Raw genomic sequence first — 27,887 nt, 5'->3', positions numbered from 1 at the left:
GATGATTCAGTGCATTAATGATAAGTGATTGGTTAAAAGCATTTAAATCAACCTTATGATCTTGAAATTTTCCATGAACAGAAACAATATCCATTTAGAAAGATCTTACAAAAATGATTTTGTTGTAAAGAAAAAAAGAAACATAACACAATAAATTATTTTAAATCATTTAGCTAGTGAAGTAATGTCATCTACTAGGTGGAATATAACACAAGCCCCTGAATCACAAAGTGCTTATAGGTGACAGGTAATCAAAAATACCTGTGCCCACTTCCATCTACCACAGACACATGAAATTATGGAGTAGCTGATGCACAGAATCATTACGCTCATCTGCAATTACAAAACCTCAAAGGGAATAACAATAACAGACCGTTGTCCTCATAGTCCTAAATAACCTAAGGGTGGAGGGAAGAAAAATTCTCTTCACATATGGTAGTAGACTTTGCTAGTTTTGCAATATTTTTTATATATAACAACTGTAATTACTTACTTATTGTGATTCACTTTAGGGAAAAGATCCCAAAAAGAAAAATAAGGATGGTTTAAATGTGGATGTTTTTATGTTTTTAATGAAAGCACAGCAAGTCCAAACCAAGTCTCTGAAATGGAATTAATTTCCAATTAAATGACTTTAGCATTACAAATTCCTTAAGTCAATGCTCATTCTAATAACACAAGTAGAATTCCAGTAGTCTAAATTTGGATATTTGAATAAATTAAAAATGTATTTCTTTCAACTTAATTCTTCGGCTGACAGGGAAGAAGAGAAACTCACTTCTTTGGGGCAGTTCCCTGTGTCCTACAATAAAAACTAAAACAAATGACAAACAAAAATATCTTGTGGCTAATACATTTGACATTCTATTGGTGTTTTCCTCCTGTGCTGGTAAGGGCCTTTGATGACTACAATAACTACAAAAAAAAAGGGAGAAAGACACACACACACACACACACACACACACACACACACACTGAGGGAGAGAGTGGAGGGAAAGGTATACACACGGATATGATCACTATCTTGCAAGTGAATACTTTCAAATGACAAAAATTTCAACTCACAAATTTCCCTTATTAAATTGTAGATTAAAAACCCAAACAAAAAAACTTCTCTTTTCAAACATTGTTGTGCTCAAGATATACCAAAAAATCTTTTTACTACAAAATAGCTAGAAATGCTGGATGAAATATAATAAGCATTCTTCAAACTACACAGCTGACTTTGTAAGAAAGCAAATAAAAATTTACCATACAACTCGGCAATTCTTCTAAGTATCCACTCAAGATAAATGAAAACGTGCCCATATGAAGATTTGCATGAGAGTGTTCATAATAGTGTTTCATAATAGTAAAAATGTAGAAACAACCCAAATGTCCATTAGCTGATAAATAGATAAAGAAAATATGGTATGTGCATACAATGGGATACTATAGAACAGTAAAAAGGGATGCAATATTGAGACATGCCACAACATAAATGAATCTCAAAAACATAATGCTAAGTGAAAGAGGCACATGCAGAATACCACATCTTGTATGATTCTGCTTATGAGATGTCCACACAAGGCAAATCTACATAGACAGAAAGTAGAACAGCAGTTGCCTGGGGTTGGATATGGGAATAGGGATTAACTGTTAACAGATAAGAGGATCTCACTGGGGTGGTGGAAATATTCTAAAACTGGATTTTGATGATAGTTGTATAATTCTGTTAATTTACTAAAATAATCGAGTTGTGCACTTAAAATGCACTTATATATTTTATGATATATAAATAAAGTTCTTTTAAAAAAAGAAAGTGAAAAAAATTAAGGACCCCCAAATTAAGGAAGAATGCCACAATTACCTGGGGGGAGATTTGCTAATCTTGGTAGTCTGAGTTTAATGGCCATGTAGGGCTGAGAGGGGAAAGCTATCTCATCTGAGAACTGAAGCCCTAGACCATCCCTCACATAAATTTGGACTGTGAATTATCCTTTATTACTGCTCTTGGAAACCCCTACCCAAGAAATAAACTCAAACTCATCTGTCCAAATTGGTAGTGCCCCAGAGTTCCTGGTGGAAGCAAACACAGTTCTTTGGAGGCACGTCCATTAGCCCAACTCCGACTGCAGTGCCACAGATAAAGCTCAGAGGAGCTCACAATTAAAACACAAAGCAAAACAAAAACAAGAATAAGCCCAAGAGGACTTTGGATTTTAGATTACAAGATCATAAATGTAATAAATGTATATTTAAACTGTTTGAGAAAGAAAAAGGAAACTCAAAACATGAATAAAAAGACTATATAAAAATGAATCAGAATTTCTAAAAATTAAAACTATGATCACCAAAATTCAAAATGCAACAGACAGCTTAAAGAGTAAATTAGATAGAGCTGAAGAAAAAATTAATTAATTGGAAAACAGATCTGAAGATAGCATCCTTTATAACACAGGGATGGATAATATAAAAGAGATTAATAGACAAGAAAGTCTAATATGTGATTAACTAAATTAAGTTAACTAAGTATCCAGAAGAAAAGCACAGAGATAATGGAAGAAAGGCAATGTTTGAGAACAAAATAACTGAAACTTGCCCCAGACTGATTAAAGAACTGAGTCTCAGATTTAAGATGTTCTGCAAATTCTAAGCATGATAAGTAAAAAAGAAATATATAAGTAGAGCTGTCATAGAAAAACTGCAGAACCACTAAAAGGAAAAAAAAAAAAAAAAAAGTATTACCAGCAGAGAAAAAAGGAATCACTAACAAAGGAATGATGATTGTCAGTTCTCTCAATACAATGGAAGCCAGAAGACAGTGGAACAATATCTTCAAAATACTGGAAGAAAATAACTGTAATTTTAATATGGTATACACAGCTAAATATCATTCAAGAACTGGGTAAACTAGAGTTGTGATCTTATATTTTTAAAATACTTCTTCATAAAAGCCCTACACATTTTGCTTCACAAACACAACTTTCGCCATTCTTGAATAAACTGACAAATAACATTATCCTACCTAATCTAAACTACTAGGTAAGAAATTATATATTATTTTTTTTAATTTATATAAGAAGTTAATAAAGAACATGTCTAAAATCAATATAGCAAAGAAATACTATTCTGTTATAACATGATTTACTTGAATAATAAACATATTTTCTACCCCCTTCCCAATTCTGAGGAAAAGTAAGCCTGATTGGTCTCACAAAGAAGCCTGAGGTTAGAAGATGGGGGAACCAGGTGATTTTTGTGGGAGAACAAGGCCTCCAGCTGGGGAAAGAGGACAGCTTTGTTCTGGTTCTGGAGCTGGGGGAAACTGAACCTCAGTTTCCTCCTCTTTAAAAAGCAGGAGCTTCAAAGAAATCAATATTTTCTGATGGCTCCTATAGCTCTCAAGCCTGATAATCTTTTAGCCCAATCCTATAGGATGAAATTTCTGTCTTCCATAATCTCAGAACCTGTAATAAAGCTAGCTGGAAATACTTCTAGATGGAATTTGTAGCACATTATATAACACATTCTTGCAATAGTTTCCCACTAATAATTGTATTAGCCAGAAATTTTCAATCTTGACTCCTCATCCCCCAGCCCCAGGAGATTTAATAATAGAAACACCTGCTTTAAAAGATGTTTACAAAACTGACAGCTTTTTTTCCAAGAACACTGTGCTGGTTAGAGGATACTAGGTGCCAGTTTACAGGTCTTTCCAACAATAGCAAAGCGAATTGCTACAGTGGCAAATTTTCAATGACTTTTTTTTAGTTTAGTTGTGTCGTTTTGGGACCAGACTGATACATGAGGCACAAGCAATAGTCTTAGTGATTTTGCTGCCTGGTGTTAGCTAGGCCTTCTCCCTCGTGCAAAAACAAAAAGGAAATCTAAAAGTGCTTGTCCGGACTGTGTGTAAGGTTTTAGAGTCCCCAGTGAGGCCAGGCCCAGCTGGACCAGAGTAGTCTAGAGGCAGGAACAGAGGTGTACAGGGACAGCAGTGCCATCCTGCCAAATGGCTTACTCCTTTCACCTAAATTTTAGGAGTAAAATGTCTGTTTCTTTAAAAACAAAAACAAAAACAACACTGGGCAGAAAAAGCAAGAAATATGGTAGTTAGATATCTGCCCTCTAATAAATACAAAATAATGTTAAAATTAATGTCAAATCTAAAGCTGATTTAAAGATCCTACAGTAGGTAAAGAGCTAACAAACGTCTCCTTTTCTGAATAGAAGTTGACCTTTGGTTAACTTCCCAGATCTGTTCCCCTAAAATGGTACATTAACCATGTTACTTGGCAACATTGCTTTAAAGTAACAATGACAGCTAATTGGTAGATAGTATCTGTGTAGTTTAAGAGAAGTATAAATACCTGATGGGGACACTACTGCTTTGGATTCCTTCAGTGCAGTCATTCTTGTAACTAGTCATGTAACTTTCAGGGATGCTAGATTCTATGCCTATTGACCATTCCATGAGATATTAGGTCTCGGAAGTATGATGTTTCTAAGCCAGGGCAGCGCCCATAACCACACTATGTGGATCTCATCTCCTTGCACTTGAGCCTTCCTCTGGTGGTAAAAGAAAATACTTCCCTGACTGCTGGGTGGGCTGTCACGTGGACTGCTGCAAGGTCTCCGACAGAAAAGGACTACCTGACACTGCCCTCTGGCAAGCTCAGGTTCCCATCCTCATCATTCTGAACAGACTGTGCCAATGGTGGCCTATGAAGGCTTAATGTCTAAATGTTTAAAGTTGCACATAGTAAGATCCCATGGTAGGCAAAGCGTCTACATGTTTAATTTTTAGTGTTTCTCATGGTTTTAGGTCTATAACCCAGGACAAATAGCATATTGCTGAAGTCATGAACTAATTAATTTAGATAACATTTTAATTTGTTCCTTCATTCAGGAATTTTTTAGAAGGTTCATTGTAGCTGCTCTGTGATAAACAGACTGTAAAGTAAGACAACAGGAAATATAATTAAGTGGCCAGTGCAGTTATCAGTGGAGTTGGCTCTATTTGAGATATATTTCAAGGGTAGAGCTGACCTGGCTTATTAATGGATGGATGAGAGGTATGAAGAAAAAAGTGAGGCATGAGGGACATCTAAGTTTCGGCTGGAATAACAAGGTGAATAGTGATGCCATTTACTGACTCAGAGAAGACCAGTAGTGGTTATAAAGAAGCGACAGAAATGGGGGTGAAGAATAAACAGCCTTCTATTCTGCATTTAGATTAACCCACTGAAAAGTAAGTACTTACACTCGGCAGCGTGGGGAAATGATGCTTTGAGAAAAGTGGTAATACGGATCCAGTTTTATAATCGGCATTATATACTTAATTCCTTTTATAGGAAGTGGGGATGAATAAAGAAGAAAAGGTAGGAAAGGCAAAACACAGCTTTAAGTGTGCAGCACATCATGTGTTAAATTGATACAACCCCAAAGTTCAACTTCCTTCACTGTTCAAGGAGAAAATCCTTCACTATGTACTTCAGGATAAAGGATTTGCAACTATATGGTGCTTGAGAAATATGCTATTGCTGTAATTTAACTCACTGTATGTGGGCTTCAAGATGCACAGTGGCATTCCAAACCAACTTTTAAAGAAAATTGCATGGAATTTTCAAGACATCAGGAGTGTTCTTTAAAGTTATGCAGAGAAAACGGATTTTTGATAGTTATGAATTACATTTAGTGCTGCCAGATTGCAGGGAACACTCTCTTTGCCTCAGTATGGTTAGAATTACTGTTGACAAAGTTTTAATTTAAATTTTTAAGGATTTAAATGGAAGAATATAGGTCACTGAATTTTCATTCATTGTGTATTACTAGTGGCAGAAAGCAAGCTTTGTTAGTGAGGGTCCAATTTTGGCCCGGGAGTCCATCTTTTCTGTAGTAGTTGGGAACTGAGTATGTGTTAGCAAGAATAATTTGGCTCTCAGTCAGTCAATCAGTGGACTGAACACGCACAGTTAGAAACCTGCCTGGCACAGAACAGAAGCTCAGTTCAGAAATATTAAATGCATTTGTGAGACAGACTCAAGTCCACACAAATCATATATTACAATCACAAGCTGGAAGGGATTCGATCTTTCCTAGCAGGTTGTAGATTTAGATAGATTTGTAATAGTCAGAAAATACCCTACACAGCCTCAAAGCCTATTCTACAATTTTCAACTGGTTTCCTAAAGTTGAAAAACAGAGGTAAATATTTGTAGAGCCCACTGCATGTAAAAAATGTCTTCAAGAGCCTTGCTATATCCAGGAAACTGTAAGAAATTATAGTAGGTGTCTCATTTAAATGTTGTATCTTAAAATAACAAATGTAAAAGTATATGCTATATAGGCTATTAAAAATAAAGACCACTTCTTTGAAATAGAAATTTAAAAACTATATTTTTTCATAAATCTGAAAGAGTAGAGTAAGTTTCACATCAACAACCTAGCAAAAGGATGAAGTATGCGCTGCAAGAGAAAAGCAACATATTGTAGAAAGGCACAGCCTCTTGTGCCTTTGTGTGTGTAGTTGAGAGGGTCTTTCTTCAGGTTTATGCTCTTTGGTGTCCTCTTATCCTCAAGGGCCCCCAGCCCTAGAATCCATGTTTTCCTCCACAAAATGATGAATATGATGGATAACACTCACGTATAGCACCTACTCAGGTGCATTCCCTAAATTTGCTCTAGCCCCAGAATAGTGCTGAAGTAAAAGAACATGACAGAAATTTGGGGGGAATATGCATATGGAGAAGAGGTGACTGGCTTTCATAACACATTTCACAAGCATGTAAATAATGAATAATAGTATACTGGTAAATACCACACACCAAAAGCTGTGACAACAAAGAACCCACAAATTATGTGCAAATTTCAACATGCTTGCTAAACTCACCCCTCCTTCTGCTGCTCAAGAAAATTTCACCAGAATCCAAGTGAGTGAAAAGAAGAAATCATTGAATTTGTTCTAATTTATAATTCTTTAGAAAGTAAATTATTTCCAGGCCTTGAATGCAAGGTGTGTTGTAATGGCAAAGTTGAAAATGAATGCTTTAAAGGATTTCATGCAATTGCTTATGTAAACTAGAGCAGAAGGTATGATTCTCAGAAAAAGCCAAGTACATTTGCCTCAACATAAAATAAGACTGATTGAATTTCAAAGTCTTCGTTTATTTTGTAGAGCTGAAATGTTAAGTTCCTTATTGCTGTTCAAAATTGGCTTGAATCGTATGCTATTATATATGTGTAATTATAATATATATATTATTCTCATTCATTTAAAAGAAGTTTTTAGTTACTATAGGATATACATGATTTAAAATTTCAAATATATTCTCCTCAAGCACATTCAGAAAGTGTCATTCTGGATGATTTCAGCTTGGTCATGAGCTGCTTCACGCACGACTGTCTTGTCCTCGGTATACCAGAGAAGCATCTCTGGACTTCCAATCTCCAAAACTGACTTTCCAAAGCTGACTTCAGAGAGATTCCCAGACAGACAGAGGGCAGGGAAGGGGCTGGGGCCTACTAGGGTATTATTGTGATTTTAAATCTAAAAGAACAGAAGGATCCTTTATGAGAGGAAATAAAATATCTTCAAAGCAAACTGCTTTCTTGGAGAGGCTCCTAGAATTACATATAGGTGAGGAAAGAGATAGTAGGAAGAAAAAAAAAAAAGGGAAATTTCATCTAAGAAAGAGATAGACATGACTAAAAATCATCATTCAATCATCAAATGATACTTAGCTAGTTTTCTATGTAATTTTTTTCTGCTTCTAAGAATTATTTACCATATAAAAATTTCATGGGAAGAAAATTTTACATTGTATCAGTATGAATGTAGTTCATTTTGAAAGGCTATATATATACATATATATCAACTAGAAAAGTACCGTAATTCCCTGAAGACAAACAGAATTTTCTTTTGTTTACTTCTTATTTCTAATTTGTAAAATCTCCTTTTCTCTGCCCACACTCAGTCATTCTAACTGAAAGACAAGTTGCTTTCAGGTGTTCGGCACACAGACACACATAGGCTGGATCAGCCACGTCAATTCAACACAATTGTTTGAAAAGTTGAAAAGTTCAAACTATTTATTTAATGTCATGAAGATAAACCCAAGAAAAGGAACACATTTGACAGATAAATTTTAGGTGACTGAATCTTATAAACCCAAAGAAACGTATTAGGATAAGGGTTAAAATTAATAGTTTAATATATAAATTGAAAGTACATTTGATTTACCAAATTAGGAAATTAACAAAACTACCTTTTTTGCCTCAGGAGAAAGTTCCATTTAGTATCTATCTAAGGTGAAATCAATCATCAAGAGAATCTCTTTGATTCTCTTACTTCTAAAGATATAAGAGGGAAGCACTACTAATCCCTTATTTCACAGATAATAAAAGCAACATGCGGGATTTGATGAGCATGGGAAGGTTGGCACGTTCTACCTCAAGAATAGTGACCATTTTGTACCAAGGAAATCCATCAGTTTTCGACTCTTGAGCAGGTCACTGACTGACAGATGTAGTTTTTATCTATACACTGAAGAAGCTGAACCACAGCAGTGTCAACTGCTGGTCATCCTAGTAAGAGATGAAATCAATTTAGTGAGAGTACAACAAACACTATAAATGCAAAATGTATTTTTCACTGTAGGACAAAGCTTGAAAGCCCCTGAATGAGATTATATAGGACCATACAGTTTAAACAATTTTCTACTTATTTCCAAATGGACCCAAGGGGTCTAATTTTAGCCCTTACTTAAAACAAATGCAGAAAATCAGAGACAAACAAAATCAGAAGGTAATCTCCAAAAAGCTGATGGAGTAGCTAAAATGTAAAACTACTTCTCCTTCCTAAGTCCCAACTCTAACTTCTCCAAAAGCAGAACATGCAGGTAAGATTAAGAGAGTGTTGGATGTAAGAAACTAGAAGTGTCTAGTGTGTAGGAAATCCCTAAATGAGGATGCTTTAGAACTCAGGGGCGGATATCGCTGAGTTGTAATAGGAGGATTGGACTTGTGATGATATAACAGAGTGAGTTTTAAGCTGGAGGAATAAAAGACAGAAAATACAGTGATACAAGATTCAGAGTGCAACAGACTTTAAAGGAGGAAATTCTCTAAATTAAAAAAGAAAAAAAGAAGCCTAATTCATCAAAGAACCAGAGTTCTTTAGAAAAGCAGCTGATGCCATGTCTCCATTATGAAATGCACAAAGTGAGCCTATTGTATCTTGACATAATCATCCTATATCAAAAGCACACAGGAACCAACTTGAAGAAGCTTCCACTATCAAAGACAGGACAAACTGAGTATCAGTAAGAAAATGACTGCAATGGATTGCTGAGTTTATAATGATAATTCAACAACAATAACTCTTCACTGGTCACGTTTAGAAGATGGAAACCTAATTAATATTTTGAAAACTGGTAAATAAAGAGAAAAAAATCATGTATTATTCTTTTCTTTCCTGTATTAATTTAACTCAGGTAAACCAAAAAGTCAATAACAGAAAGTTGCTCTTAATATAAGGTAGTCCTACTAATAAGTGAAAAGAGAAAGACCTTCTATAAAGCTCAATCCTATCAGTGTTAGTGGACACAATGATGTGAGCCTAACTAGTGACAGACATACAGTAAAATCAATTATTTTAATGTTCAATTTATATTTTATTATGAGTGTTAATATCACTTTCTAAGGGGAAACTTAATAAATATTTGTTTTGTTTTGTTTCAAAATAAATTAGATGCCAAGTACCTTAAGTATGCTAATTGACCAGCAAATAATGAAAAAGATTTAGTCAAACATCAGCTGGGGAGGGCAAAATCATTTCAAAGAGAAGGTAAAACCCTAAGAAAACACTTGCAAGTGGAGGTGATGTGGTTTGACGCTTTAGAAGGAGGAGCTGCAGCTCTTGGATTTTCCTCCCTTTCTGCTCCTACTTTTCATGGTATCTCAAAAAATGAGGTGCTCTAAAATTAAAGAGCACAGAGGAGGTAGAGAGCAAAGCCACACACCAAAGAGAGATTCCATTCTGACTTTTCAGAGAACATTACTGAAAGAGGCTCTCCTTAAGGGAAGAAAAGTAACGGGCACCTGAGACAGATGATGACACTGAGGAACTTCTGAGCTCAGGTTCAAGGGAGATGAACTTAAAGAAGAGAACGGTTGCTTATGTTTTTGAGAATGGTACAACTGCATGCCTCTAGAAATATCTGTATTTTAAAAAACTGCTATGAAATTATGTCATTTAGTGTTGGCTAAAATTGCTTTTAAAGAACCGTTTCATTGAAGAAATTATTTCTATATGAAAAGCAGAGACATTTGAGGAGTTATCTGCACATAATCCAGTAAACGATTTAGAGCAGGAGATTTTAGTTCCAGCTTTGCTAATTAATTAAAACCGTCTGGGCTCAACTTTCTCCTCTATTAAAAAAAGAGCAATAGTATTTCTGCTTCCTTCATAAATTTTTGGGAAAAAATTTAGAAAGGAGAAGAAAATTTTTTTACTTATGAAGAATTATATACAGTTTTGAAATTATTAAGAAAATATTTGTTGGATACATGAATACACACTGAACATCAATGAGAGCCTCTACCTTCCGGCTAGGGAATGTTTAATCACAGCATGCAACTGGTATTTGGTGTCGGCATAACAAAGTTATAGTGAATAAGCACATTAAACCTATTAAGTTCTATAACTATATAATTAGATCTTAAGGGGTAGCTGCTTTGTGACACCATTTTTTATACACAGATGGACAAACATGGTAGCACAGTGTTCAGTTATATTTTTTAAGCTCTGAGGAAAACCTAACAAAGCTTTTTAGTAATAAATACTTGTAAGCACATCACTGACTTATGAGTGATTATGCAAGAGACTGACTTAACATTGAACCCATACCACATCACTACTCACAAACTATGTGAACCTGAGCCTTTCCAGGCCTCAGTTTCTACATCTGTAGGCCTAAATATTAACAGTACTATCTAAAGTGGGGTGTTAAGGGGATCAAATAATGCCCACAGAAAACACCTAAAAAATGTTAACTATTCTATTATTATGATTATTGTCATGAAAATTTACATTTGATTTCTTTCAATTGAACTGGATACTTGATTAGTTAGAACTCAAAGTAGTGTTTCCTTTTATATATGTTAAGTGAAGTTGTTACCATGGGAATGGTGAATAAGACAGGAAAAGTTGAGATGAAAGTTGGAACTTACCCTGAATTTTCAACTAGAATATTTTCATAAGGTTTCTTCAAAATTTGCCCGTGTGTGCACGTAATCACTTTGGATGATTTCTGTTCTTTCTTTAGATTAACCAACGCATACAAACTCATCCATTCAGACACCTGTTCTTGCTCTGAGCCTTTCCTAGGGCTGTACTACCTCAGATGCCCTTCCTTCTCATCTCTGTCCTCCCATGCCTCTTCCACCACCGATACTTCCCCAACGATCTCAATCTCTGATGATCTGCCCTCCTGAGCCCCTATATCTTATAGGGCCTATTTTTTTATTTGACCTCATCATATTGCTTAATATGTTAGAAAACTTTCGATGCTTCTATCTTCTTTCTCAACATAAGAGTGTATACTTTCTATCCATCTCCATATTCTCCACACCACCCAGCCAGCACTTACACAGAAAATATCTGTTGAATGAAATGAAACACAAAACCAGTCCAGACTAAATCACAGGATTAGAAAGAAATTTAAACATCATATAGGTCAATTCCTTAATCAATGCTTCCATCTTTCCACATTCTCCTAAAGAGATTATCTCAGCTTGAATAATTCTTTTTAAAAATTTTTAAAAAGTAATCTCTACACACAATGTGGGGCTCAAACTCACAACCCTGAGATCAAAAGTACCATCCTCCACCGACTGAGCCAGCAGGTGCCCCTCGGCTTGAATAATTCTTGTAACAGAGAACTCACTACTACTCAAGACATCTATTTTCAAGAAGTTTTAACATTAGGAAATTGTTTCTCACATAGGATCTAGGATTATTACAATTATCTTGGTGTTCATTGCAGTCCCCTTTAGATTGATTCATCACTGATAATAATCAATAATAATTCTATTTATAATACAGCATAGTGCAAGGAAAACAAATGCTTAGTCTGCATACTCAAGGACACAAGGCAATGCGGGTTAAAGATGAAAACTCTGAAAAATGACTATGTGATTTGGGACAAATTTCTTTTACAGGATTAATGTTAAAAACAGCTAATTAAAATTAAAATTAAATACTAAATTTTAGAAATGCTAAAAGTAACTGAGGAAAGTTGGAAAGTTAATGTTTCACTTAATTCAGTTAAATATAGAAACTTAGTATTTATTTATAAAAAAATTAATAAATTAATTTAGAGCAACAACAGATAAGCATTTGGAGGTATAAGAAAGGTTAGGAGCAATCAAATAGAAATCGGTCCATTTGTCTTTTAAATGTAGGTTAAAGGTTTCTTAATTAAAAACAAAACAAAACAAAACAAAACTCCATTATATATGAAGCAAGAGTTGGTCTTTGAATTGGTTATGGGAGTACTTTCTTGAAGAAATGTCTTTAAGTCCTTCTCAAAAGATTTGAGATTTTGTGGTCTATTATGGCAAGCCACAGTGATAAGCATTATTATTGTTCAGCCTTTTCTTTCAAGGTTATGTAGCTGCAGTCTTAGGATGACCTAGGAACTGAGGAAGAAAGTCAACAATTTCTTTGCTGTTAAGCAAAGAAAAGCATTTAGAAAAAGTTACAATTAAATACCAAATTTTTGATGAGAAATTACAACCATTACTGAGAAGAAAAAAAAGAATATAATATTTGCTAAGTACAACAGTAGGCATATCAATCTAGTAGTAAGGAACTCAGGAATAAAAATAGAGAATTAGAAGTGAAAAGAAATAACTTTTAAGATGGACATATAAACAAGGGAAATTTGCAACAATAGAAGATTTAGCAGTTTAGTACTATTTTGTTAGAAACAATAAAAGCTATCTGTATTTAAATGACAGAATGGAAAAAAAAGCATGAATAATCAACAGTAAACAATAAGACATTCTTTTTGACTTGCAAATGTATTTTCTAAAGTTCTTCTCTGTCACTTTACAACTATTAGAGTTATTCCGGCTGACAAAAGGAGCTGAATTTTACCCAGCAATCTTGTAACAGTTTGAAATACAATTTTAAAATGAAACAAAATGTAAAAGGAAAACCAGGAATTTAATTTTAAATGGAACATCATTGTATGTAATGCATACCTAATAATATGAAAAATAAAGTACTATAAAAAAAGAGCAAAATTATTTTTGGTATGAGTCTTTTTCTTGAATAATTTATCAGTGTTGGTTTGATAAGAAAAGATGAAGCACTCTTGATAGGAGCGTAATCCAGAATGCTTGTTAGGATTTCTTTTTGTTTCTTCAGCGTGCTTACTTATTTTGATAATGCATCCAGGATCCCAATTTGGGTTAACTAACAGCTGAAGAGATCTGGTAGCCCAAGAAGAGATAAGGAATGTACAACATTCAATAAATGTTAGAAGGTCAGCAAGGCTGAGGTGAGGCGTGGGTTACACCAAAGCAAAGATTACTGTCAGCAGGCCACTCCCTGCCATTCTTCTTGTCTGGAAGAAGGAGATGAATTAACTTTTTTTTTTTTTTTTAATGAGCAGGTTAGCCCATCTTCTCAATCCCATCAGAATGAAAGCTCCAGAAATATAGAAACTATTTATGTCTTGCATCTAGAACAGACCCCAGCACATAGTAGGTGCTGAATCAATCTGCTGACAGAATGAATATGTATCATGTCTGTTGTGTGGCAGACCAATTGAAATGACATCCCAAATGATAACCGTGGGAACAGTGACCTCCTTGACTTGGGAGACCTTTTGCTCAGGGCAATCCAAAAGTTTTGCGGCAAGCCTTGAGGTTAGGTTTAAAAGTCCCAAATCAGGCAGCAGACCAATTGCCAACCGAGTAAGGGGCAACCAAACACTGCCCTGGAATAGTAGCCCCAGAGCCTGTGGGAGTGACAGAGAGCCCACGGAGTTGTACAGAGTGAGTATGTGGGTTGTCAGTGACCTTGGAGGCCCCAAATATCAATGTCAGTAGTTAAGTGTTTACAGTCCTCTTTAATTAAAGTTTATTTGACAACTTGAGAGAGAAATCAAAAGATATCCTCTAGAGTATATTTCTAGGGGTCCCAGGAGTGCTGAAGTCAAAGGAAATATAATAACCCAGAAGGAAACCTGGGTCCTTTTTACAACTGCTCCCTGACACAGGGTCACACTGGTAAAACTCACTCTGGAGACACCAGGGGAGGCAAGCGCTTTATTCATCCATCCTGTTCATTACATGTCCTGTTCTGTGCCATGCAGCCCAAGACAGACTGGCTCTGACCTTCACAGGCTTGAAGGATACATGTCACTTTCTACTCCTTGTCTTCCTTTCAATCCTAAGGATATAATTTTCCAGAAGAGAACTTTCAACAGAAAAGTGTTTGAAGGCAAATAGAAACGTAGGTTGAAAACGATTAGCTGACAATTCTAGGAACAAAAGAAAGCATAAGGGGAGCCACGAGAAAATTTTCCAAACAAAAATGAAGAAGAGATGAGGAAGAAATCTAAGAAAGGGAGGCAAATGAAAGATTTTAAACTTTCTGCTGCATCTTTCCCTTTATTTCCTACTAGTAAGAATCTGGCTTAGATAGCTTAGGTATAGAAGTCAACAAGGCAAGTACAGACTAATACAGACCAAACTTCTAGATCATGATTCCCACAGACAGGAAAGCCACACTTGGGGAGGGGGGGGGGCAGAGGAGGAGGGGAGGAAGAGGGGGAGGAGAGCTGATTCTTTTTAAGAGAAAGAGAGGATTCTATTATTTTAAGAACTGCCAATTAATGAGTACCCACTATGCCACGAGGCATGACACAGACGTTTTAAATTCATATTCACTACCTTTTATGGTACATTTTATTATGTGCTTAACAGATGACAAAACTAGGAGGTTAAGTAACTTGCTCAAGGTCATAAAGAAAAGAAGAGGCAAAGCTGGATTCTAACCTAAACCTCTGACTCCTAAATTTGAGTTTTTTCCCACAATACTGCCTATATAACATATTTGTTCAGTGATAGAAGAGTGACGATATTAGATTTCTCTTCAGGGAGCGATTTCCCAAGAATGTATTTTCCATTTAGCTGTGCCTGAATTATTGATTTGCTTATAATTGCCATCTTTTACCATAAAGATCTATGTTCAATTTGGGGAATAAGAAGCCTATTAGAATGATAGTTTTCTTCATGACAACTATATCATATATCAATTAAAATGAACATAACTTCATAACAGCCTGGCCAGGTGTTGCTAAGTACTATGATACCACATTCAACATCTGTGAGAATCTTCACAAAAATTACAAATGATATGCCAGGCGAGCTGCTCTTTCTGAATCTATGCATTCTGCAAAAAACTTCAAAAATCTCCATATACTATAATGAAAGCATGTACAAACACAGCACCACAGAGGGAGGAGGTGAGGATGAGACTAGCTCGAATATGAGTAAAGCAACAGGAAGCAGAATTATGGAGTAGTCTCTTAAAGGATGAAACTCCCCCAGTATCAGGTGTACATCAAATCTTACAGTTTTTAAGTAGCTTCAATAATCTAAAAGTTCTACAGAATCTATCTCTACTTATCCAGTTAAAGAAGAAAACAGGCATCTGTTTTTCCGTCTTAAAATTTATAATTAATGCAGGGCAAGGGATCACAGCCAGCCTCCCCCAGCAGAGCAGTTACCTCCAATAACATGCTGTTTCTCTGGTTACAATGAATAATCCTTTTTGCTGTCTTTTTTGACAAAAATTATTCATGTGTTATTGGCATGTTACCAGGGAAAAAGAGCTGAGCTGAGCTGAACTTTCAGTGATTTTTTTAAATTCTATAATCAAATAGCAATTATATTACAATCTCATAAACTATTGACCTTTACCCCTCCCTCCTCAATTGTGCCCCAACATTTTGAAGAACAGAATCAATAGATGAAAACTGGCTTTCCATGAACCCTTTGAATAACTAAAACCAAAGGAAAGACGGAAGAGAGATGAGGTGAGGCAGAGAGCTTAAAGCTGAAGTGACTAAGGTACCAGAAAAATTGTGATAGATTTCTCATCACCATGGCAGGGAAGTCCCCTAAATGTCCAATATCTGGCCCTTTCAAATGGACTGGATCAATTGTTCTCAACTTTGGTTGATGTAACATCATTTAAGCAGGTTTTACAAAACCTTTGCCTGGGTCCCACCTCATAGAAATTCTTACTTAATCAGCCTTGAATGAGACTCAAGCATCAGTATGCTTTAGAAACTCCCCAGGTGACCCTAATGTGCAGAGATCCACCAACCCAAGTGAATAAATGTAAACCATATTGGCAAGGTTTTAACATCATTTTCACCTCACCTGGAGAAAAAAAATCCTAAAATTTCTAAACACAAAAACATGATAATATCAAGAAACAATATCAACAAACAATAACAATACACAATGGCAACAACAACAACAAAAACCTCTTCCAAAACCTAGGAGAGGAAAGAGGGTAGAAGAATTTTGCATAAAATCTTTTCTCTGTCCCCTTCCTGTAGGAAGGCAACATTCACCAATGCTAATCATTAGACATGGTGCCGGGGACATAACTATGACATCAGACATGAATTCACCATTTTACAAATGAGGAAACTGAGCCTCAGAGATGTGAAGGAACTTCCCTAAGGCCAAAGAACAGATAAAGACAAAGACTGAACTTGGTCCCAGATGTATCTCAAGTCCAAAGCTTTTTTCTTTTCTCCACATCTCCTGGAATATTTCTTTGCACTTGTGAACTTAACATGTGCTGAGACAGAGTGTAATTTTAGCATCATTTTCCAGTGTAGGACCTTGAAGAGTTCATTCTAAGGAACTTAATCTGTAGCTCTCCTGGCAATTAGCAATCTGACATTGGCACTGCATAGGTAAAGGGGAGAAATATATAAAATAAGACTGGAGGGACAGGTAGTAGACTAATGGTAAAGGAGCTTGAATGCCAAGGAAAGAGTCTGGAATGAATGAATATATTAATTAACAAATCTACCTGTATTGAGTATATGCCCTGGGTTGGACAGAGAGAATTCTCTAAGGGCTAGAAAAGAGGGAGATAGTTATAGGTTTTAGAATTAGTGTATCTAAGTGGCAATCTAACATGCCAAACCAGAAAACAAACTACAAGAAAAGAAAAACATATCAAAATACTCCTTTTGCATGGTATAAGCAGGAAAAAAAAAACCCAACAACCCAGAAACATTATGAATAAACCCAGGTAAGACTCATTTACCATTCTAAAAAATAAACTCTGAAAAGAAATTAGCATTATTTTAAGTCAAATATTTTTTATGTTATTTTTTATCATAGCTGTACTAGAATTTTTCTAAAGGCTGAATTTAGTAGCTGATAAAATACAATTCTCCCACCCAGGACAGATGGTCAGCATGACATCCTAAGATTGAAGTCATTTATTAGCATATGTCAGAGTTAACAATAAAAAACCTTGATGAATTATTAGTTTCCCTCAAGGTAGAAAGCATAGTCTCAAATTTAAACAAAGAAATTAAGAAATCAGAAAAGAGAAAAGAAAACCAATTCAGTCTCCCATAAAGCCAAATACCCGGTTAAAACTCTAGATTAAATACACAAATTAATAAGAAAAAAATAATAAAGCTGAATAAAAAAGGAAAGGCTAGGTTATTTTTCTTTTATTACTCCAACAGGATGATTTCATACTTTTCATTTTTTTTTTATAAAACAACTTGCTTTTCTCCACTTTTAAAGAGATATTGAAAATTAAGATAATTTACAATCTTGCATACAAATGTATATCCATCACTTCCTACATATCTAAATGTGGAAGTTTCCAATGCTTTAAAAAATGTAAAGCATTAAATAGTGTGCCATTTGGAATGTCGGCAGGGAATGTATTTGACATGACATTAAATTAAGCAAATTAGGGCGCCTGGGTGGCTCAGTTGGTTAAGCGACTGCCTTCGGCTCAGGTCATGATCCCGGAGTCCCGGGATCGAGTCCCACATCGGGCTCCCTGCTCGGCGGGGAGTCTGCTTCTCCCTCTAACCCTACCCCCTCTTGCGCTCTCTCTCTCACTTTCTCTCTCTCTCAAATAAATAAATAAAATCTTTAAAAAAATAAATAAATAAATTAAGCAAATTAACTCAAGTAATAACTTCTTTAGTTATATTTATTATATCAAATATTTAGTGTTTATTTCATTGTATAGCTTTTTTAACCATACATGTTAACCCTATGTGAGTGTGTGTGTTTGTGTGTGCACAGATGCACATGCGTGCGCGATTGCATGTGGTGACAAACTGATACACATGTTCATTTTACTCTGGGTCCTAGTCTCATGATTTCTTAACTTCTTTTGGTGTGACCAGAGTTAGCACAAATAAAGATAAATAGTCTCTATGAGATAGTAGCTCGTGATTTCTTTTAAAAAGTTTTCAAAGATTTTGTAACTTTTTAATTCTAGAAAAGAATTAGGACAATGACTCTTTACATACCATAATCTGTGATTTTACAGGACACCAAATACAGCTCTTTCAGGTTTTGTCCTTCCTTTGCAATGACCTCCACACACCTAAAACACACACAAAAAAGTGGTGAGTTACATTAATGCATTTCAAGTTAAATTAGCAAGAGTTTGGCCATGACTGTAACAGGAAGAGGTCAGCGTTTGATGAATGCCACAGCTCTCTTCCTTCAACAAACTTCTTTCAAGGTGTTTCAGGAAAAAGTGTTACATTCCCTACTTTAAACTCAAGTGCCCTAATACCTAAATGACTTTAATTAAGTATATTTATGACTAGTGTATATTTTAAAACCAAAGTGATGAAAAAGAGGTATTTCTATAAGAGTAATATCACTTTTAGTCATATACTAGTAAACATAGGCTATATAATGAACATGTCATTTATATAATAATATAAAAACAATTTTAATGAAACTAGAATATAGATGGATGGTCATTATAGGTGGACAGTAATATTATTCATGGTTCAGTTATTAATGATGGAGTCTAGTAAACTAAAATACATATTTTTGTGTATTTTATTCAATATAAACCAGAAATATTTAAAAATCTAACTGATTATAGATGAAAGAAAAAATATGCCCATGTAAGAACTTCTAAGATCTTTTACTTTAAAATTTTTAATTCTTAGTATTTTAAATGAATTGCATAGATATGTAATATAGACATAGATATGTAAGATTTAAAGTCTTTTCTGGTTTCATTTAAGTTAAAAGGTTTTTGAATGGTGCACTCAGATTTAATAGCCATAGCAGAACATGTACTACAGAATTGAATGAACTTTAAAAATAATGATTAACAACGCCATCCATTTTGTGGCTCAGTCTCCTATAATATCAGAAAAACCTGTACAGTCATACTGACACATAGGAATATGCATCCTTCAATGTAGTCGCTGTTTTAATCTTTATAAATAACAGTTAAGTAAAAGGGTAAAAGCAAAAAGAGTCATTAACCTTTTCTAGGAAGTAAGGATCAAGTAATTTGATACCTGTGTGTACAATCCATCAAAAAATTACAGAGTATCCATCTCTGTCTTGCAGATATTTTATTTGCTGTCTGGCTTATTTGTAGGAATCTTCATAAAATGTCAGAAAATTTTATACAATTTTACTTCACATAATTCATTACTGAAGGTTAAATTAGTTATAAAGAAGACGTATTCTTTCCTTTAAAATATTTTTATAGAATATTGTTTTAATGGAATGATAAACATTTCAAAGTTCTTTGGAATAACTGAATAAACATTCATTTTTGGCTTTTTTTTTTAAAAGAAGGATTTATGACAAAAACGGAGAAGTTCTTCCATGGCTACAACAGAAAACTTAAAACAGCAATACAATGCAATTACCATTGACACAGCTTATTATGAAGGGAAAATTTTAAACCTAATTCCATGTCATTTGGCTTTAATGTAATATTTGAATAAACTCATAAAAAAGGAAGGACAAAAGCAGATAAGATATTACAGGCAACAACTGTGTTTTATTTACAACTTTAAAAATAAATTTTCACATGCTAAGGATAAAAATAAAGACCCTAGATGATTACAAAATCCTAAATTAAAAAAAAAAGTCTGACTACTTTCTGTCATATCAAAGATACATATTTCGGTCCTTCTCTACCACCTACCAAAAGTTAACAGATGCAGTATTCTGTACAACCACTACAAAATGAAATAAATTAGTACAGAAAAAATGTTTATGTCATTTATTTTGTTCTCATGCTCTTTCCAAATAGTCCAAAAAGCCTGATTTTACATTTGATTGTGAAAAAACCCTAAACAAATGTTTACCTGCATTCCTGCCGCTTGATTCTATGTAAGATACACTACAAGCACATAGGAATATTTAAAGACACACAGAGCCCACTACAAAGAGCAAATAACACAAATTGATTTCACTGTATAAGCCAGATCAAATGTTATTTCATAGGCAACAAGAACCAGTATTCATATAAAATAAGATAATCAATCACTGGATGAAAACTCTCTAAAAACTGATGAAAGGCCATGAGCATCAGGTTTCCCCCCTGTGTGTCAGAGGGAAGTTTTTATGAATAGATATCATAAGTAAATTTAGCTTATTCAAGAGGCAATAGCCAAGAGATAACACATGATTAGGAAATAAGCAGTAAATATCTTTTAGACAGAAAAAGAGAAAGGAAATATAAGAGAAAAGCACTTTGCTTTTACAAAGGATCACCAGGATTTTTGCTCTGTTTTTAAAAGTTCAGTTGCATAAGGTTTTCCAAACAGTTATAATTACCCTGTAATCAGAGCCAGTGTGCTAGAAGTTACACATAACACGGAAGTACTCCTCGAATAAAAATTTGTGGAGAAAAAAACATTCCTTGGAAGATTTGTAGCAAAATGTAATTTCTTTAATGTAAATATCACATCATTCCCAGATGTGGTATTTGAGGAGAGAAATCCCAAGTTCTGTAAATCTGGACTGAATCTCTCAACACAATAATATTACACAAAATTGAGTGGTTCAAATAAATAGCTAAAATAGCTATTGTTTTGAGAGTTGAAAGTGAAAATGGTTTGTATTGTCCTGTTACTGCAAATTGACGGAAATGGAACCCCACATCAGTTGGCTAGTGCCTGAAACCTGGTGGCTAGTCCAGGTCTACCTCCCACGCAGCCTGCAGTGACAGCACGTCTTGACAAGAGGCCTGCATGGTGACTATCCTTTCCTCCTGAAACTTTTAGAGTCCATTATAGTATGTATTTACGGGAAGTACATGAACATAACTCTGGTCTGTGGACTGCATTTACTCTAAATAATTCTCTGTTTTAAAAGAGTCTTGGCTCTAGTCATGACCTTTAGTGTTATTAACATCAGAGCATTTCCCAGTTCACTGTATAGTAGGAATGCAGGCCACAAACAAGGTGGTAAAGCTTAGTAATTATTGAAACTTTTTGACGATAGGTACTTATGTAAGTTTTTTAAAGGGTATTTTTTAAATGGTACCAATAAAATAGAGAATTGTTTGTAAAGTGATATAATCTTTAAGAAGGAGAGTAAAAGGGGTGCCTAGGTGACTCAGTCAGTTAAGTGTCTGACTCTTGATCTTGGCTCAGGTCTTGATCTCACAGGAGTGAGTTTGAGGCCCACATCGGGCTCCAAGCTGGGTATGGAGCCTACTTAAAAAAAAAAGAAGAAGAAGAAAGAAAGAAAAGAAGGAGAGTGAAAGAATCAAAGGCCACGTTTAAAACCTTTGTTTCTCCATCCCCTCTCCTATTCACAGATAATGCATAGGAGAGTATCCATTAATCTCAATGATAAATTATAGTTTTGTCCCTAGGAATAAGCCAGGAGTCCCTAAACTCAGAATCTAGAATTCAAACTTTTCTCATTCTTCACCCCACCCCCTGTTCCCACTATCCCTAAGGACAAACTTCAGAATATCATATGACTGACATCCTCCATGGGTCAGTACATTCAAAGATTTCTCATTTTATGCATGCCAACATAAAGAATGCTAAAACTTGGGAAAAGAACTATATCCTTAGGGAAAGTAACAATCTATAAGATTATTAAGGAGAAATTAATAATGGGAAAATGGCATAGTGGAAAACTGCAGAAAATCAAATATTCTTAGACTAGCCCATGAACGTCAAACACAAGCTTACTAAACTATCTTCCCAAATTCTGAGAAACAAAGTGAGATGTATCTTCACAAGAAGGAATAAAAAAATCTGGAGAAATCCACTCTATTCTCACCTCCATGAAACATAGAACCACCTGCCTCCTTTGAAACCCCATATTCTCATTCTCTATAACATGAAGCCTTATATGAAGACTTTCTCCAAATCAAATGTCCTAGGTTCAATATATTTTAGTTTATTCTGAATTGCCTCCCCTCAAATTATCTTCTTCTTTTATTCTTTGACAGGGTTCAGAAGAAAAAATTTTTTTTTGTTGCTGAGAGAAAGAGAACATGAGGTGAGGGGAGGGTGCTACAGAGGGAGAGAATTTTATTATTTATTTATTTATTTATTTATTTATTTTCAAGAGGGAGTGGGGGGGCACAGGGAGAGGGAGAGAGAGAATCTTAAGCAGGCTCCATGCTCAGCACAGAGCCTGAGGCAGGCTCCATCTCACAAGCCTGAGATCATGGCCTGAGCCAAAATCAAGAGTCAGACGCTTAGCCAACTAAACCACTCAGGTGCCCCTGAAGAAATTTTTTTTAAATTGCAACCATTGTAAATTCTTGAGTTAACAGTTGTTGAGTGTGTGTGTATGTGTGTGTGTGTGTGTGTGTGTGCACATACATATATACATATAAACTCTTCTAGAACTCCAAAAAGCATCAGAAAACCTGCTCCAAAATATCCAAAGCATCCAGAATTATTATTTATAATAATGCAATGTTATGCTCACTTGCTTTTGATAATGTTCTAAAATGCACCTGAAATATCTGATGAAATTTGAAAAGCAACAAAAAGGTTACTTTTGTCAGCTATATAGGAATTTTTTTTGAGAAGGCATTTACTTAGTTTCAGTGGAGGGAAAATCTGTCTCCTTAGCAATAGACTCCTAATCACCTGATTTATGTGAAGGGTAAAGGTTAATGAATTAAGCTGTGTAAGCTTCAAAACTATCAAAGGAATTCAAAAGAGCCTTGAATTATGGAAAACAATGGCCCATTCTACATACATACCAAATTTTTATGTTTTTTGTCTCCTACTCAAAAGCTGGAACATGGCATTAGTGACAATTGAAAAGAACTAATGAGGAAATATGACTACATTGCTTGCAAGAGGAGTGTCCTAGGAGACCTTGTTACTGTTTGTGATGTGCTTCAAACCCAAAAGAAGCTAATTGGAGCTGCCAGACACTGGTTTGCAAATCTCACTTTAAAGGACAGGCTCAATCACCTTAGAGGTGTGGAAAGAAATGTCCCCATTAGAGATGCATTAGTATGGGCTTGGTGAATTTCTAAATAAACTTTAGGATGTTCTTTCCTAAGTCACTTTTATATTTGAATAATAAATATATCTTCAAGCAGAGGAAAAAATGCAACAAGACAAAACAACCCCACAGATTTAAAACCAAAAGTATGAAAGGGGCTGTAAAGTAATTGGCAAATAAGTACAACGGGGAGCTAGATATCTTTAAGATTGAATAAACATGTAGATCAAACCTTAAAACTCCTGAAATGCAAACACATTGTAAAAGTGATATATTGGGGGATTTAAGGAATAGAACTTCATTTTCATCATTTCTTGAAACTAAACAAGCCAATAAGCCACCCTATGTCATATAGCCTATAAATGGGTAAAAGCATAAGAAGCTGCAACTCACAGACACATACAAATGAAAAAGGAATAAAAAGGATTTACAAGATCTAAAGAGAGCAACAAAGGAGCAAACTTAGTCCAATTCTGTGCTACGAAAGCTCATCCTGACTTCAGGTCATTTAAATGATAGCAGAGGTCACCAAAACACAATTTGGCATCATATAGAAAGAATAATGATATTTGATTGATTTTTCTAAATCCTCAAATTGAGTTTTACTGAAGAATAATCCGATCCCAGTGTAGCAAATGAATTGGCATGATTTACAGGTACATCCTGCTTTCAGAAAATGCCCCATATAAAAGATTTCTACTTACACAAAAAAGACATATTTACAGGTAAACATGTACAAGATCAATCAATTCAATAATCTATTAATAATAGTACATTCCCCCTTATTACATAGGACTATAATTGCATCTATAAGCATTCTATTTATAGTTACTTTTTCTAGTAATATGACACCTTAACCTCACAGAAATAATATGCAGTAGTTATTGTTGTCTTTAACTTAAACAACTGCACATAATGACAAATGAAAGACACAAGGAACCAAAATGATACATGGAGTGCCCTTTGTATTTTATGATACACTTTCTTGTAAATGTTCTTCTATTCTATCCCATTAACAACACAGTACCAAATACATACACAAGTCAATTTTTCACATAAACTTCCAAAAATATTCTCATAGATGTTCACTGCAAGAGAGATTTTTTTTTAAAGGTTGAGTTGCGATGTAAATGCTAAAGCATTTGCTCAAAGCACGTTCTTAATATACCACAGGGGCAAAGACTAGCAGTGACATGCAAAATGTCACCAGCTCTACCAGTTAACAACAGTTATCTTGGGACACTCATTAAGTTCTCACTTACCAAATGTTATTCTCCGGAAAGCCAATATCTGATTAGTGAATCTAAGATTAATTTAGGCATTTGCTACTTAAAACAGTGGAGAACTGATGCCCATTTTGTCACACAGAGATAGCAAAAGGTTACAAAATGAGAATAGTTTTTTTTTCTTTTTTTTTTTTTGAAAAATTAGTATTTTATTCCCTTAGTTTTATACTCTGCCTCTCGCCCTATACTTTTTAATGGATAGAGAAAAAAAATAGAGAAGACCCAGAGAGGAACATCATGACAGTCTAAAACTCTGGAATTGGCAGTGTTTGTGAATGCATGTGAATGTATGACTCTGTATGAATACAAATAAGCCATTTTCCAGCTCTGTCCACCGGAAAGGCCTACAAATAAACCATAAGTAGCCTATAAATGGAAATAAATGGAAATGAAACTTAAGTTCTATGGGTTTGCACCTTTGCCCACAGAGGTGTTACACCTTTGAGCAAGGCGAGCAGATGTTGTCGTTGCTGATTCATTCTGGACCACTCTTTCCCTCTGTGTCTCTAACATCAGGTAGGTTTCCCAACTGGTGAGTAAGTAGGAGTCAGCACTGAAAAAAGGAGTTATACAACAACAATATTTTCTAATATACTTAGGAAAGACCATTACCAACTAGCTCTTACAGAAATATTTTGCTTCTTCATTTATATAGTAAAACAAGGTTTAATTTATTTCTTATAGTACTTTAAAAATGCTTTTCAGATAGAATGAAGCCTGCACTATTTTAAAAACGCACATCTTCTTTAAGCTACTAAGAAACAAGATGGTTAAAGGCTCTTCCAAAGTGGGTGGGGGAGGGAGATTAAACTAACAAATTTGTGATAAACTTGGCTTTGGCTTTAATATTTCAGATATATTTATCAAAAAGTCTTACTTTTAATTTTAGCCATTGTTCCATCCTTTTACCACAACTACACTAAATCATTACATAACAACTTGAGCTCACTTCTAAGTATTCCTTAAAATATGCAAGAGACAGAAAAAAGATTATAAGGTATTATTTATTTATTTAATTCAACCATGTTTTATTGAGTGCAAACTATGTGTTAGAAATATTAAAAGATATAATCAGAAAGCCACATTATTATAAAATGATGGATTTAATGCTTATAACCTTGATAGATCAGGTACTATTTATTTTGTTATTGTTGATAATAATATTCCTACCTAGGAGCAGAAAAATCGTATCACTGAAAATAGTTATATTTTCAGGACTAAAGGAAATGCTAGAAGAGAAAAGGGGAGGGAAATGTAAAGGCAAGACTTCCTATTTCAGCAGTTTATTCGTTCTTCAATGGGGAAAAATGCAGTTACTTTGATATAGGAAAAGTTAAGAATCCTCCTCCTTCCTTTCAGCTTTTTGGGGTTCCATCAATTTATGACCAATAACCCTGGGGGAATCCAGGCACTGCACAATGTTGATACAGTTAAGACTGGTGCTATCTTTATGGTTTTCTGGCATATTTTAAGATAGAGGACAGAAGAGGTTTTATTACTACATGTTACAAAAATTTATTGTGTGGAAGCAAAAGCCCAGGCCCTTAAAAAAACTCAGGAATATAAAAACATATAAAACTATGGTCCAGTTTAGTGAATTATAATTCATCAGAGGCCACTCCTTTTCTGCAAAAAAGTGAGGCAATATTCCGGCAAGCTCTAAACCAAGCCCTACCACCACCAACAACAATAAATAACAACTTTAACGGTAAAGCTAGAAATATTTCAAAGAGATTGTTAGGCTTCCAAACAACTAAAATGAAATTTAGGTGGACTATTAAACATATAACTGATAATAATCTCCCTGCCCATCTCTATCCCATTTACCCTAATTGCTCTAAGTATTGATAAGAAAGTCTCAATTCAAGAGACATCATATACTTTACACTCACCTTTGATTTAAAATGGCTAAGACTTAAAACTAAATTATATTAGTGGAATATAAAAGCACCCAGAAGATGAGGTTTCACGCATCATTCAGGAAAGAGTTAAGCACTTCCTTACCAGAAGACGCCACAAGTCGGCTTTGTAGTGACTAATTGCCTCTTTAACCTCTGTACTCTGGGAGCTGGTCTATGTTTCAATACCAGTTTTGTGATAGAGCCAAAGACTGATGTTCAACATAGACCTCCCATGACCTGCGTAGCCAAGGAGTTAACTCAGACAAGATGCTGACAAAAGGTTTCCTTCTTACTTGGGAAGGCACACAATCTCTTTTTGGATAAGCCAAATCCTCAGAAGACTATAAAACACAGAAGGTAAAGACAATTTATAAAAGTCAGAAGAATGGTTTCACTTTGGCTAACAATGATTCCAAATATCCAAATGCACCATTCAAAATTTTGTTTGAGAAATGGTTTTAGTGATAAGAAAAGAAATAGATTACTTATTTTAAAATGCAATGAAGAAAGCACCTAATTAGATATCTTTGAAAGCTTATAATTAGATAGCAATAATAAGACACAAAGAAAGGAGGTCAACATTCTCCATTCCAAATGTTTTCTATATGCTTCAAGCATTCATACTCAGGAAGCCTGTACTTTGTCATTAATTTTTAAGCTTAGAAAATTTCTGGCCTGATCACAAGCCAGAAGAAGAATTTTTACAGGTGATTTTCAGTAGTGATTACATAAAACGATTTCTGCAATTGGGAGAAAAGCATAGTGAAGGCTTCTTGTTAGTTTCTAAAAAAGAAGGGATGAGGAAGGAGTTCTGGATTGGGGAGCTGGAAAAGGGCAGGCAGTGGTAACAAAGTAACCCACATAATTTATTCACGAAGAAGAAAAAAGATCACATGGGCTTGATGTAGGCAGGGACATTACATAAATTTGACTTCACTAATACTTAGCTAGATTGAACTCTGAACCCTCTGAGGCCTAAGTATCATCAATGCTGAATTCATAAAACCTACTTCCAAAGCTCTGAAAATGCCACTGCTTTATTCTTATTTTTTCCCATATCATTACATAATTAATGTTCATGTCAGAGGTAAAATAATCTTTGCTCTTACAGGAAAGAGAGGAAGCAGGTCACGTTTAGTTGTGTTAGTACACTGAA

At 34.9% G+C, this 27,887-nt stretch overlaps 1 protein-coding gene across 1 annotated transcript in view; it reads right to left on the bottom strand.

The window, feature by feature from the left end:
* The window catches only part of FBXL17 (F-box and leucine rich repeat protein 17), a 512,446-nt gene that overhangs the window by 142,774 nt on the left and 341,785 nt on the right, over positions 1 to 27,887 (bottom strand). Inside the window, 1 exon segment of the mRNA XM_032403887.1 lies at positions 18,594 to 18,670. Coding sequence (XP_032259778.1) covers positions 18,594 to 18,670 — 77 coding nt within the window.

This window comes from Phoca vitulina, unplaced genomic scaffold, assembly GCF_004348235.1.
Source record: "Phoca vitulina isolate PV1807 unplaced genomic scaffold, GSC_HSeal_1.0 scaffold6, whole genome shotgun sequence".
Taxonomy (NCBI): Eukaryota; Metazoa; Chordata; class Mammalia; order Carnivora; family Phocidae; genus Phoca; species Phoca vitulina.
Note: the sequence above shows the minus strand (reverse complement) of the source record. Positions and strands in the feature narration are given on the sequence as shown.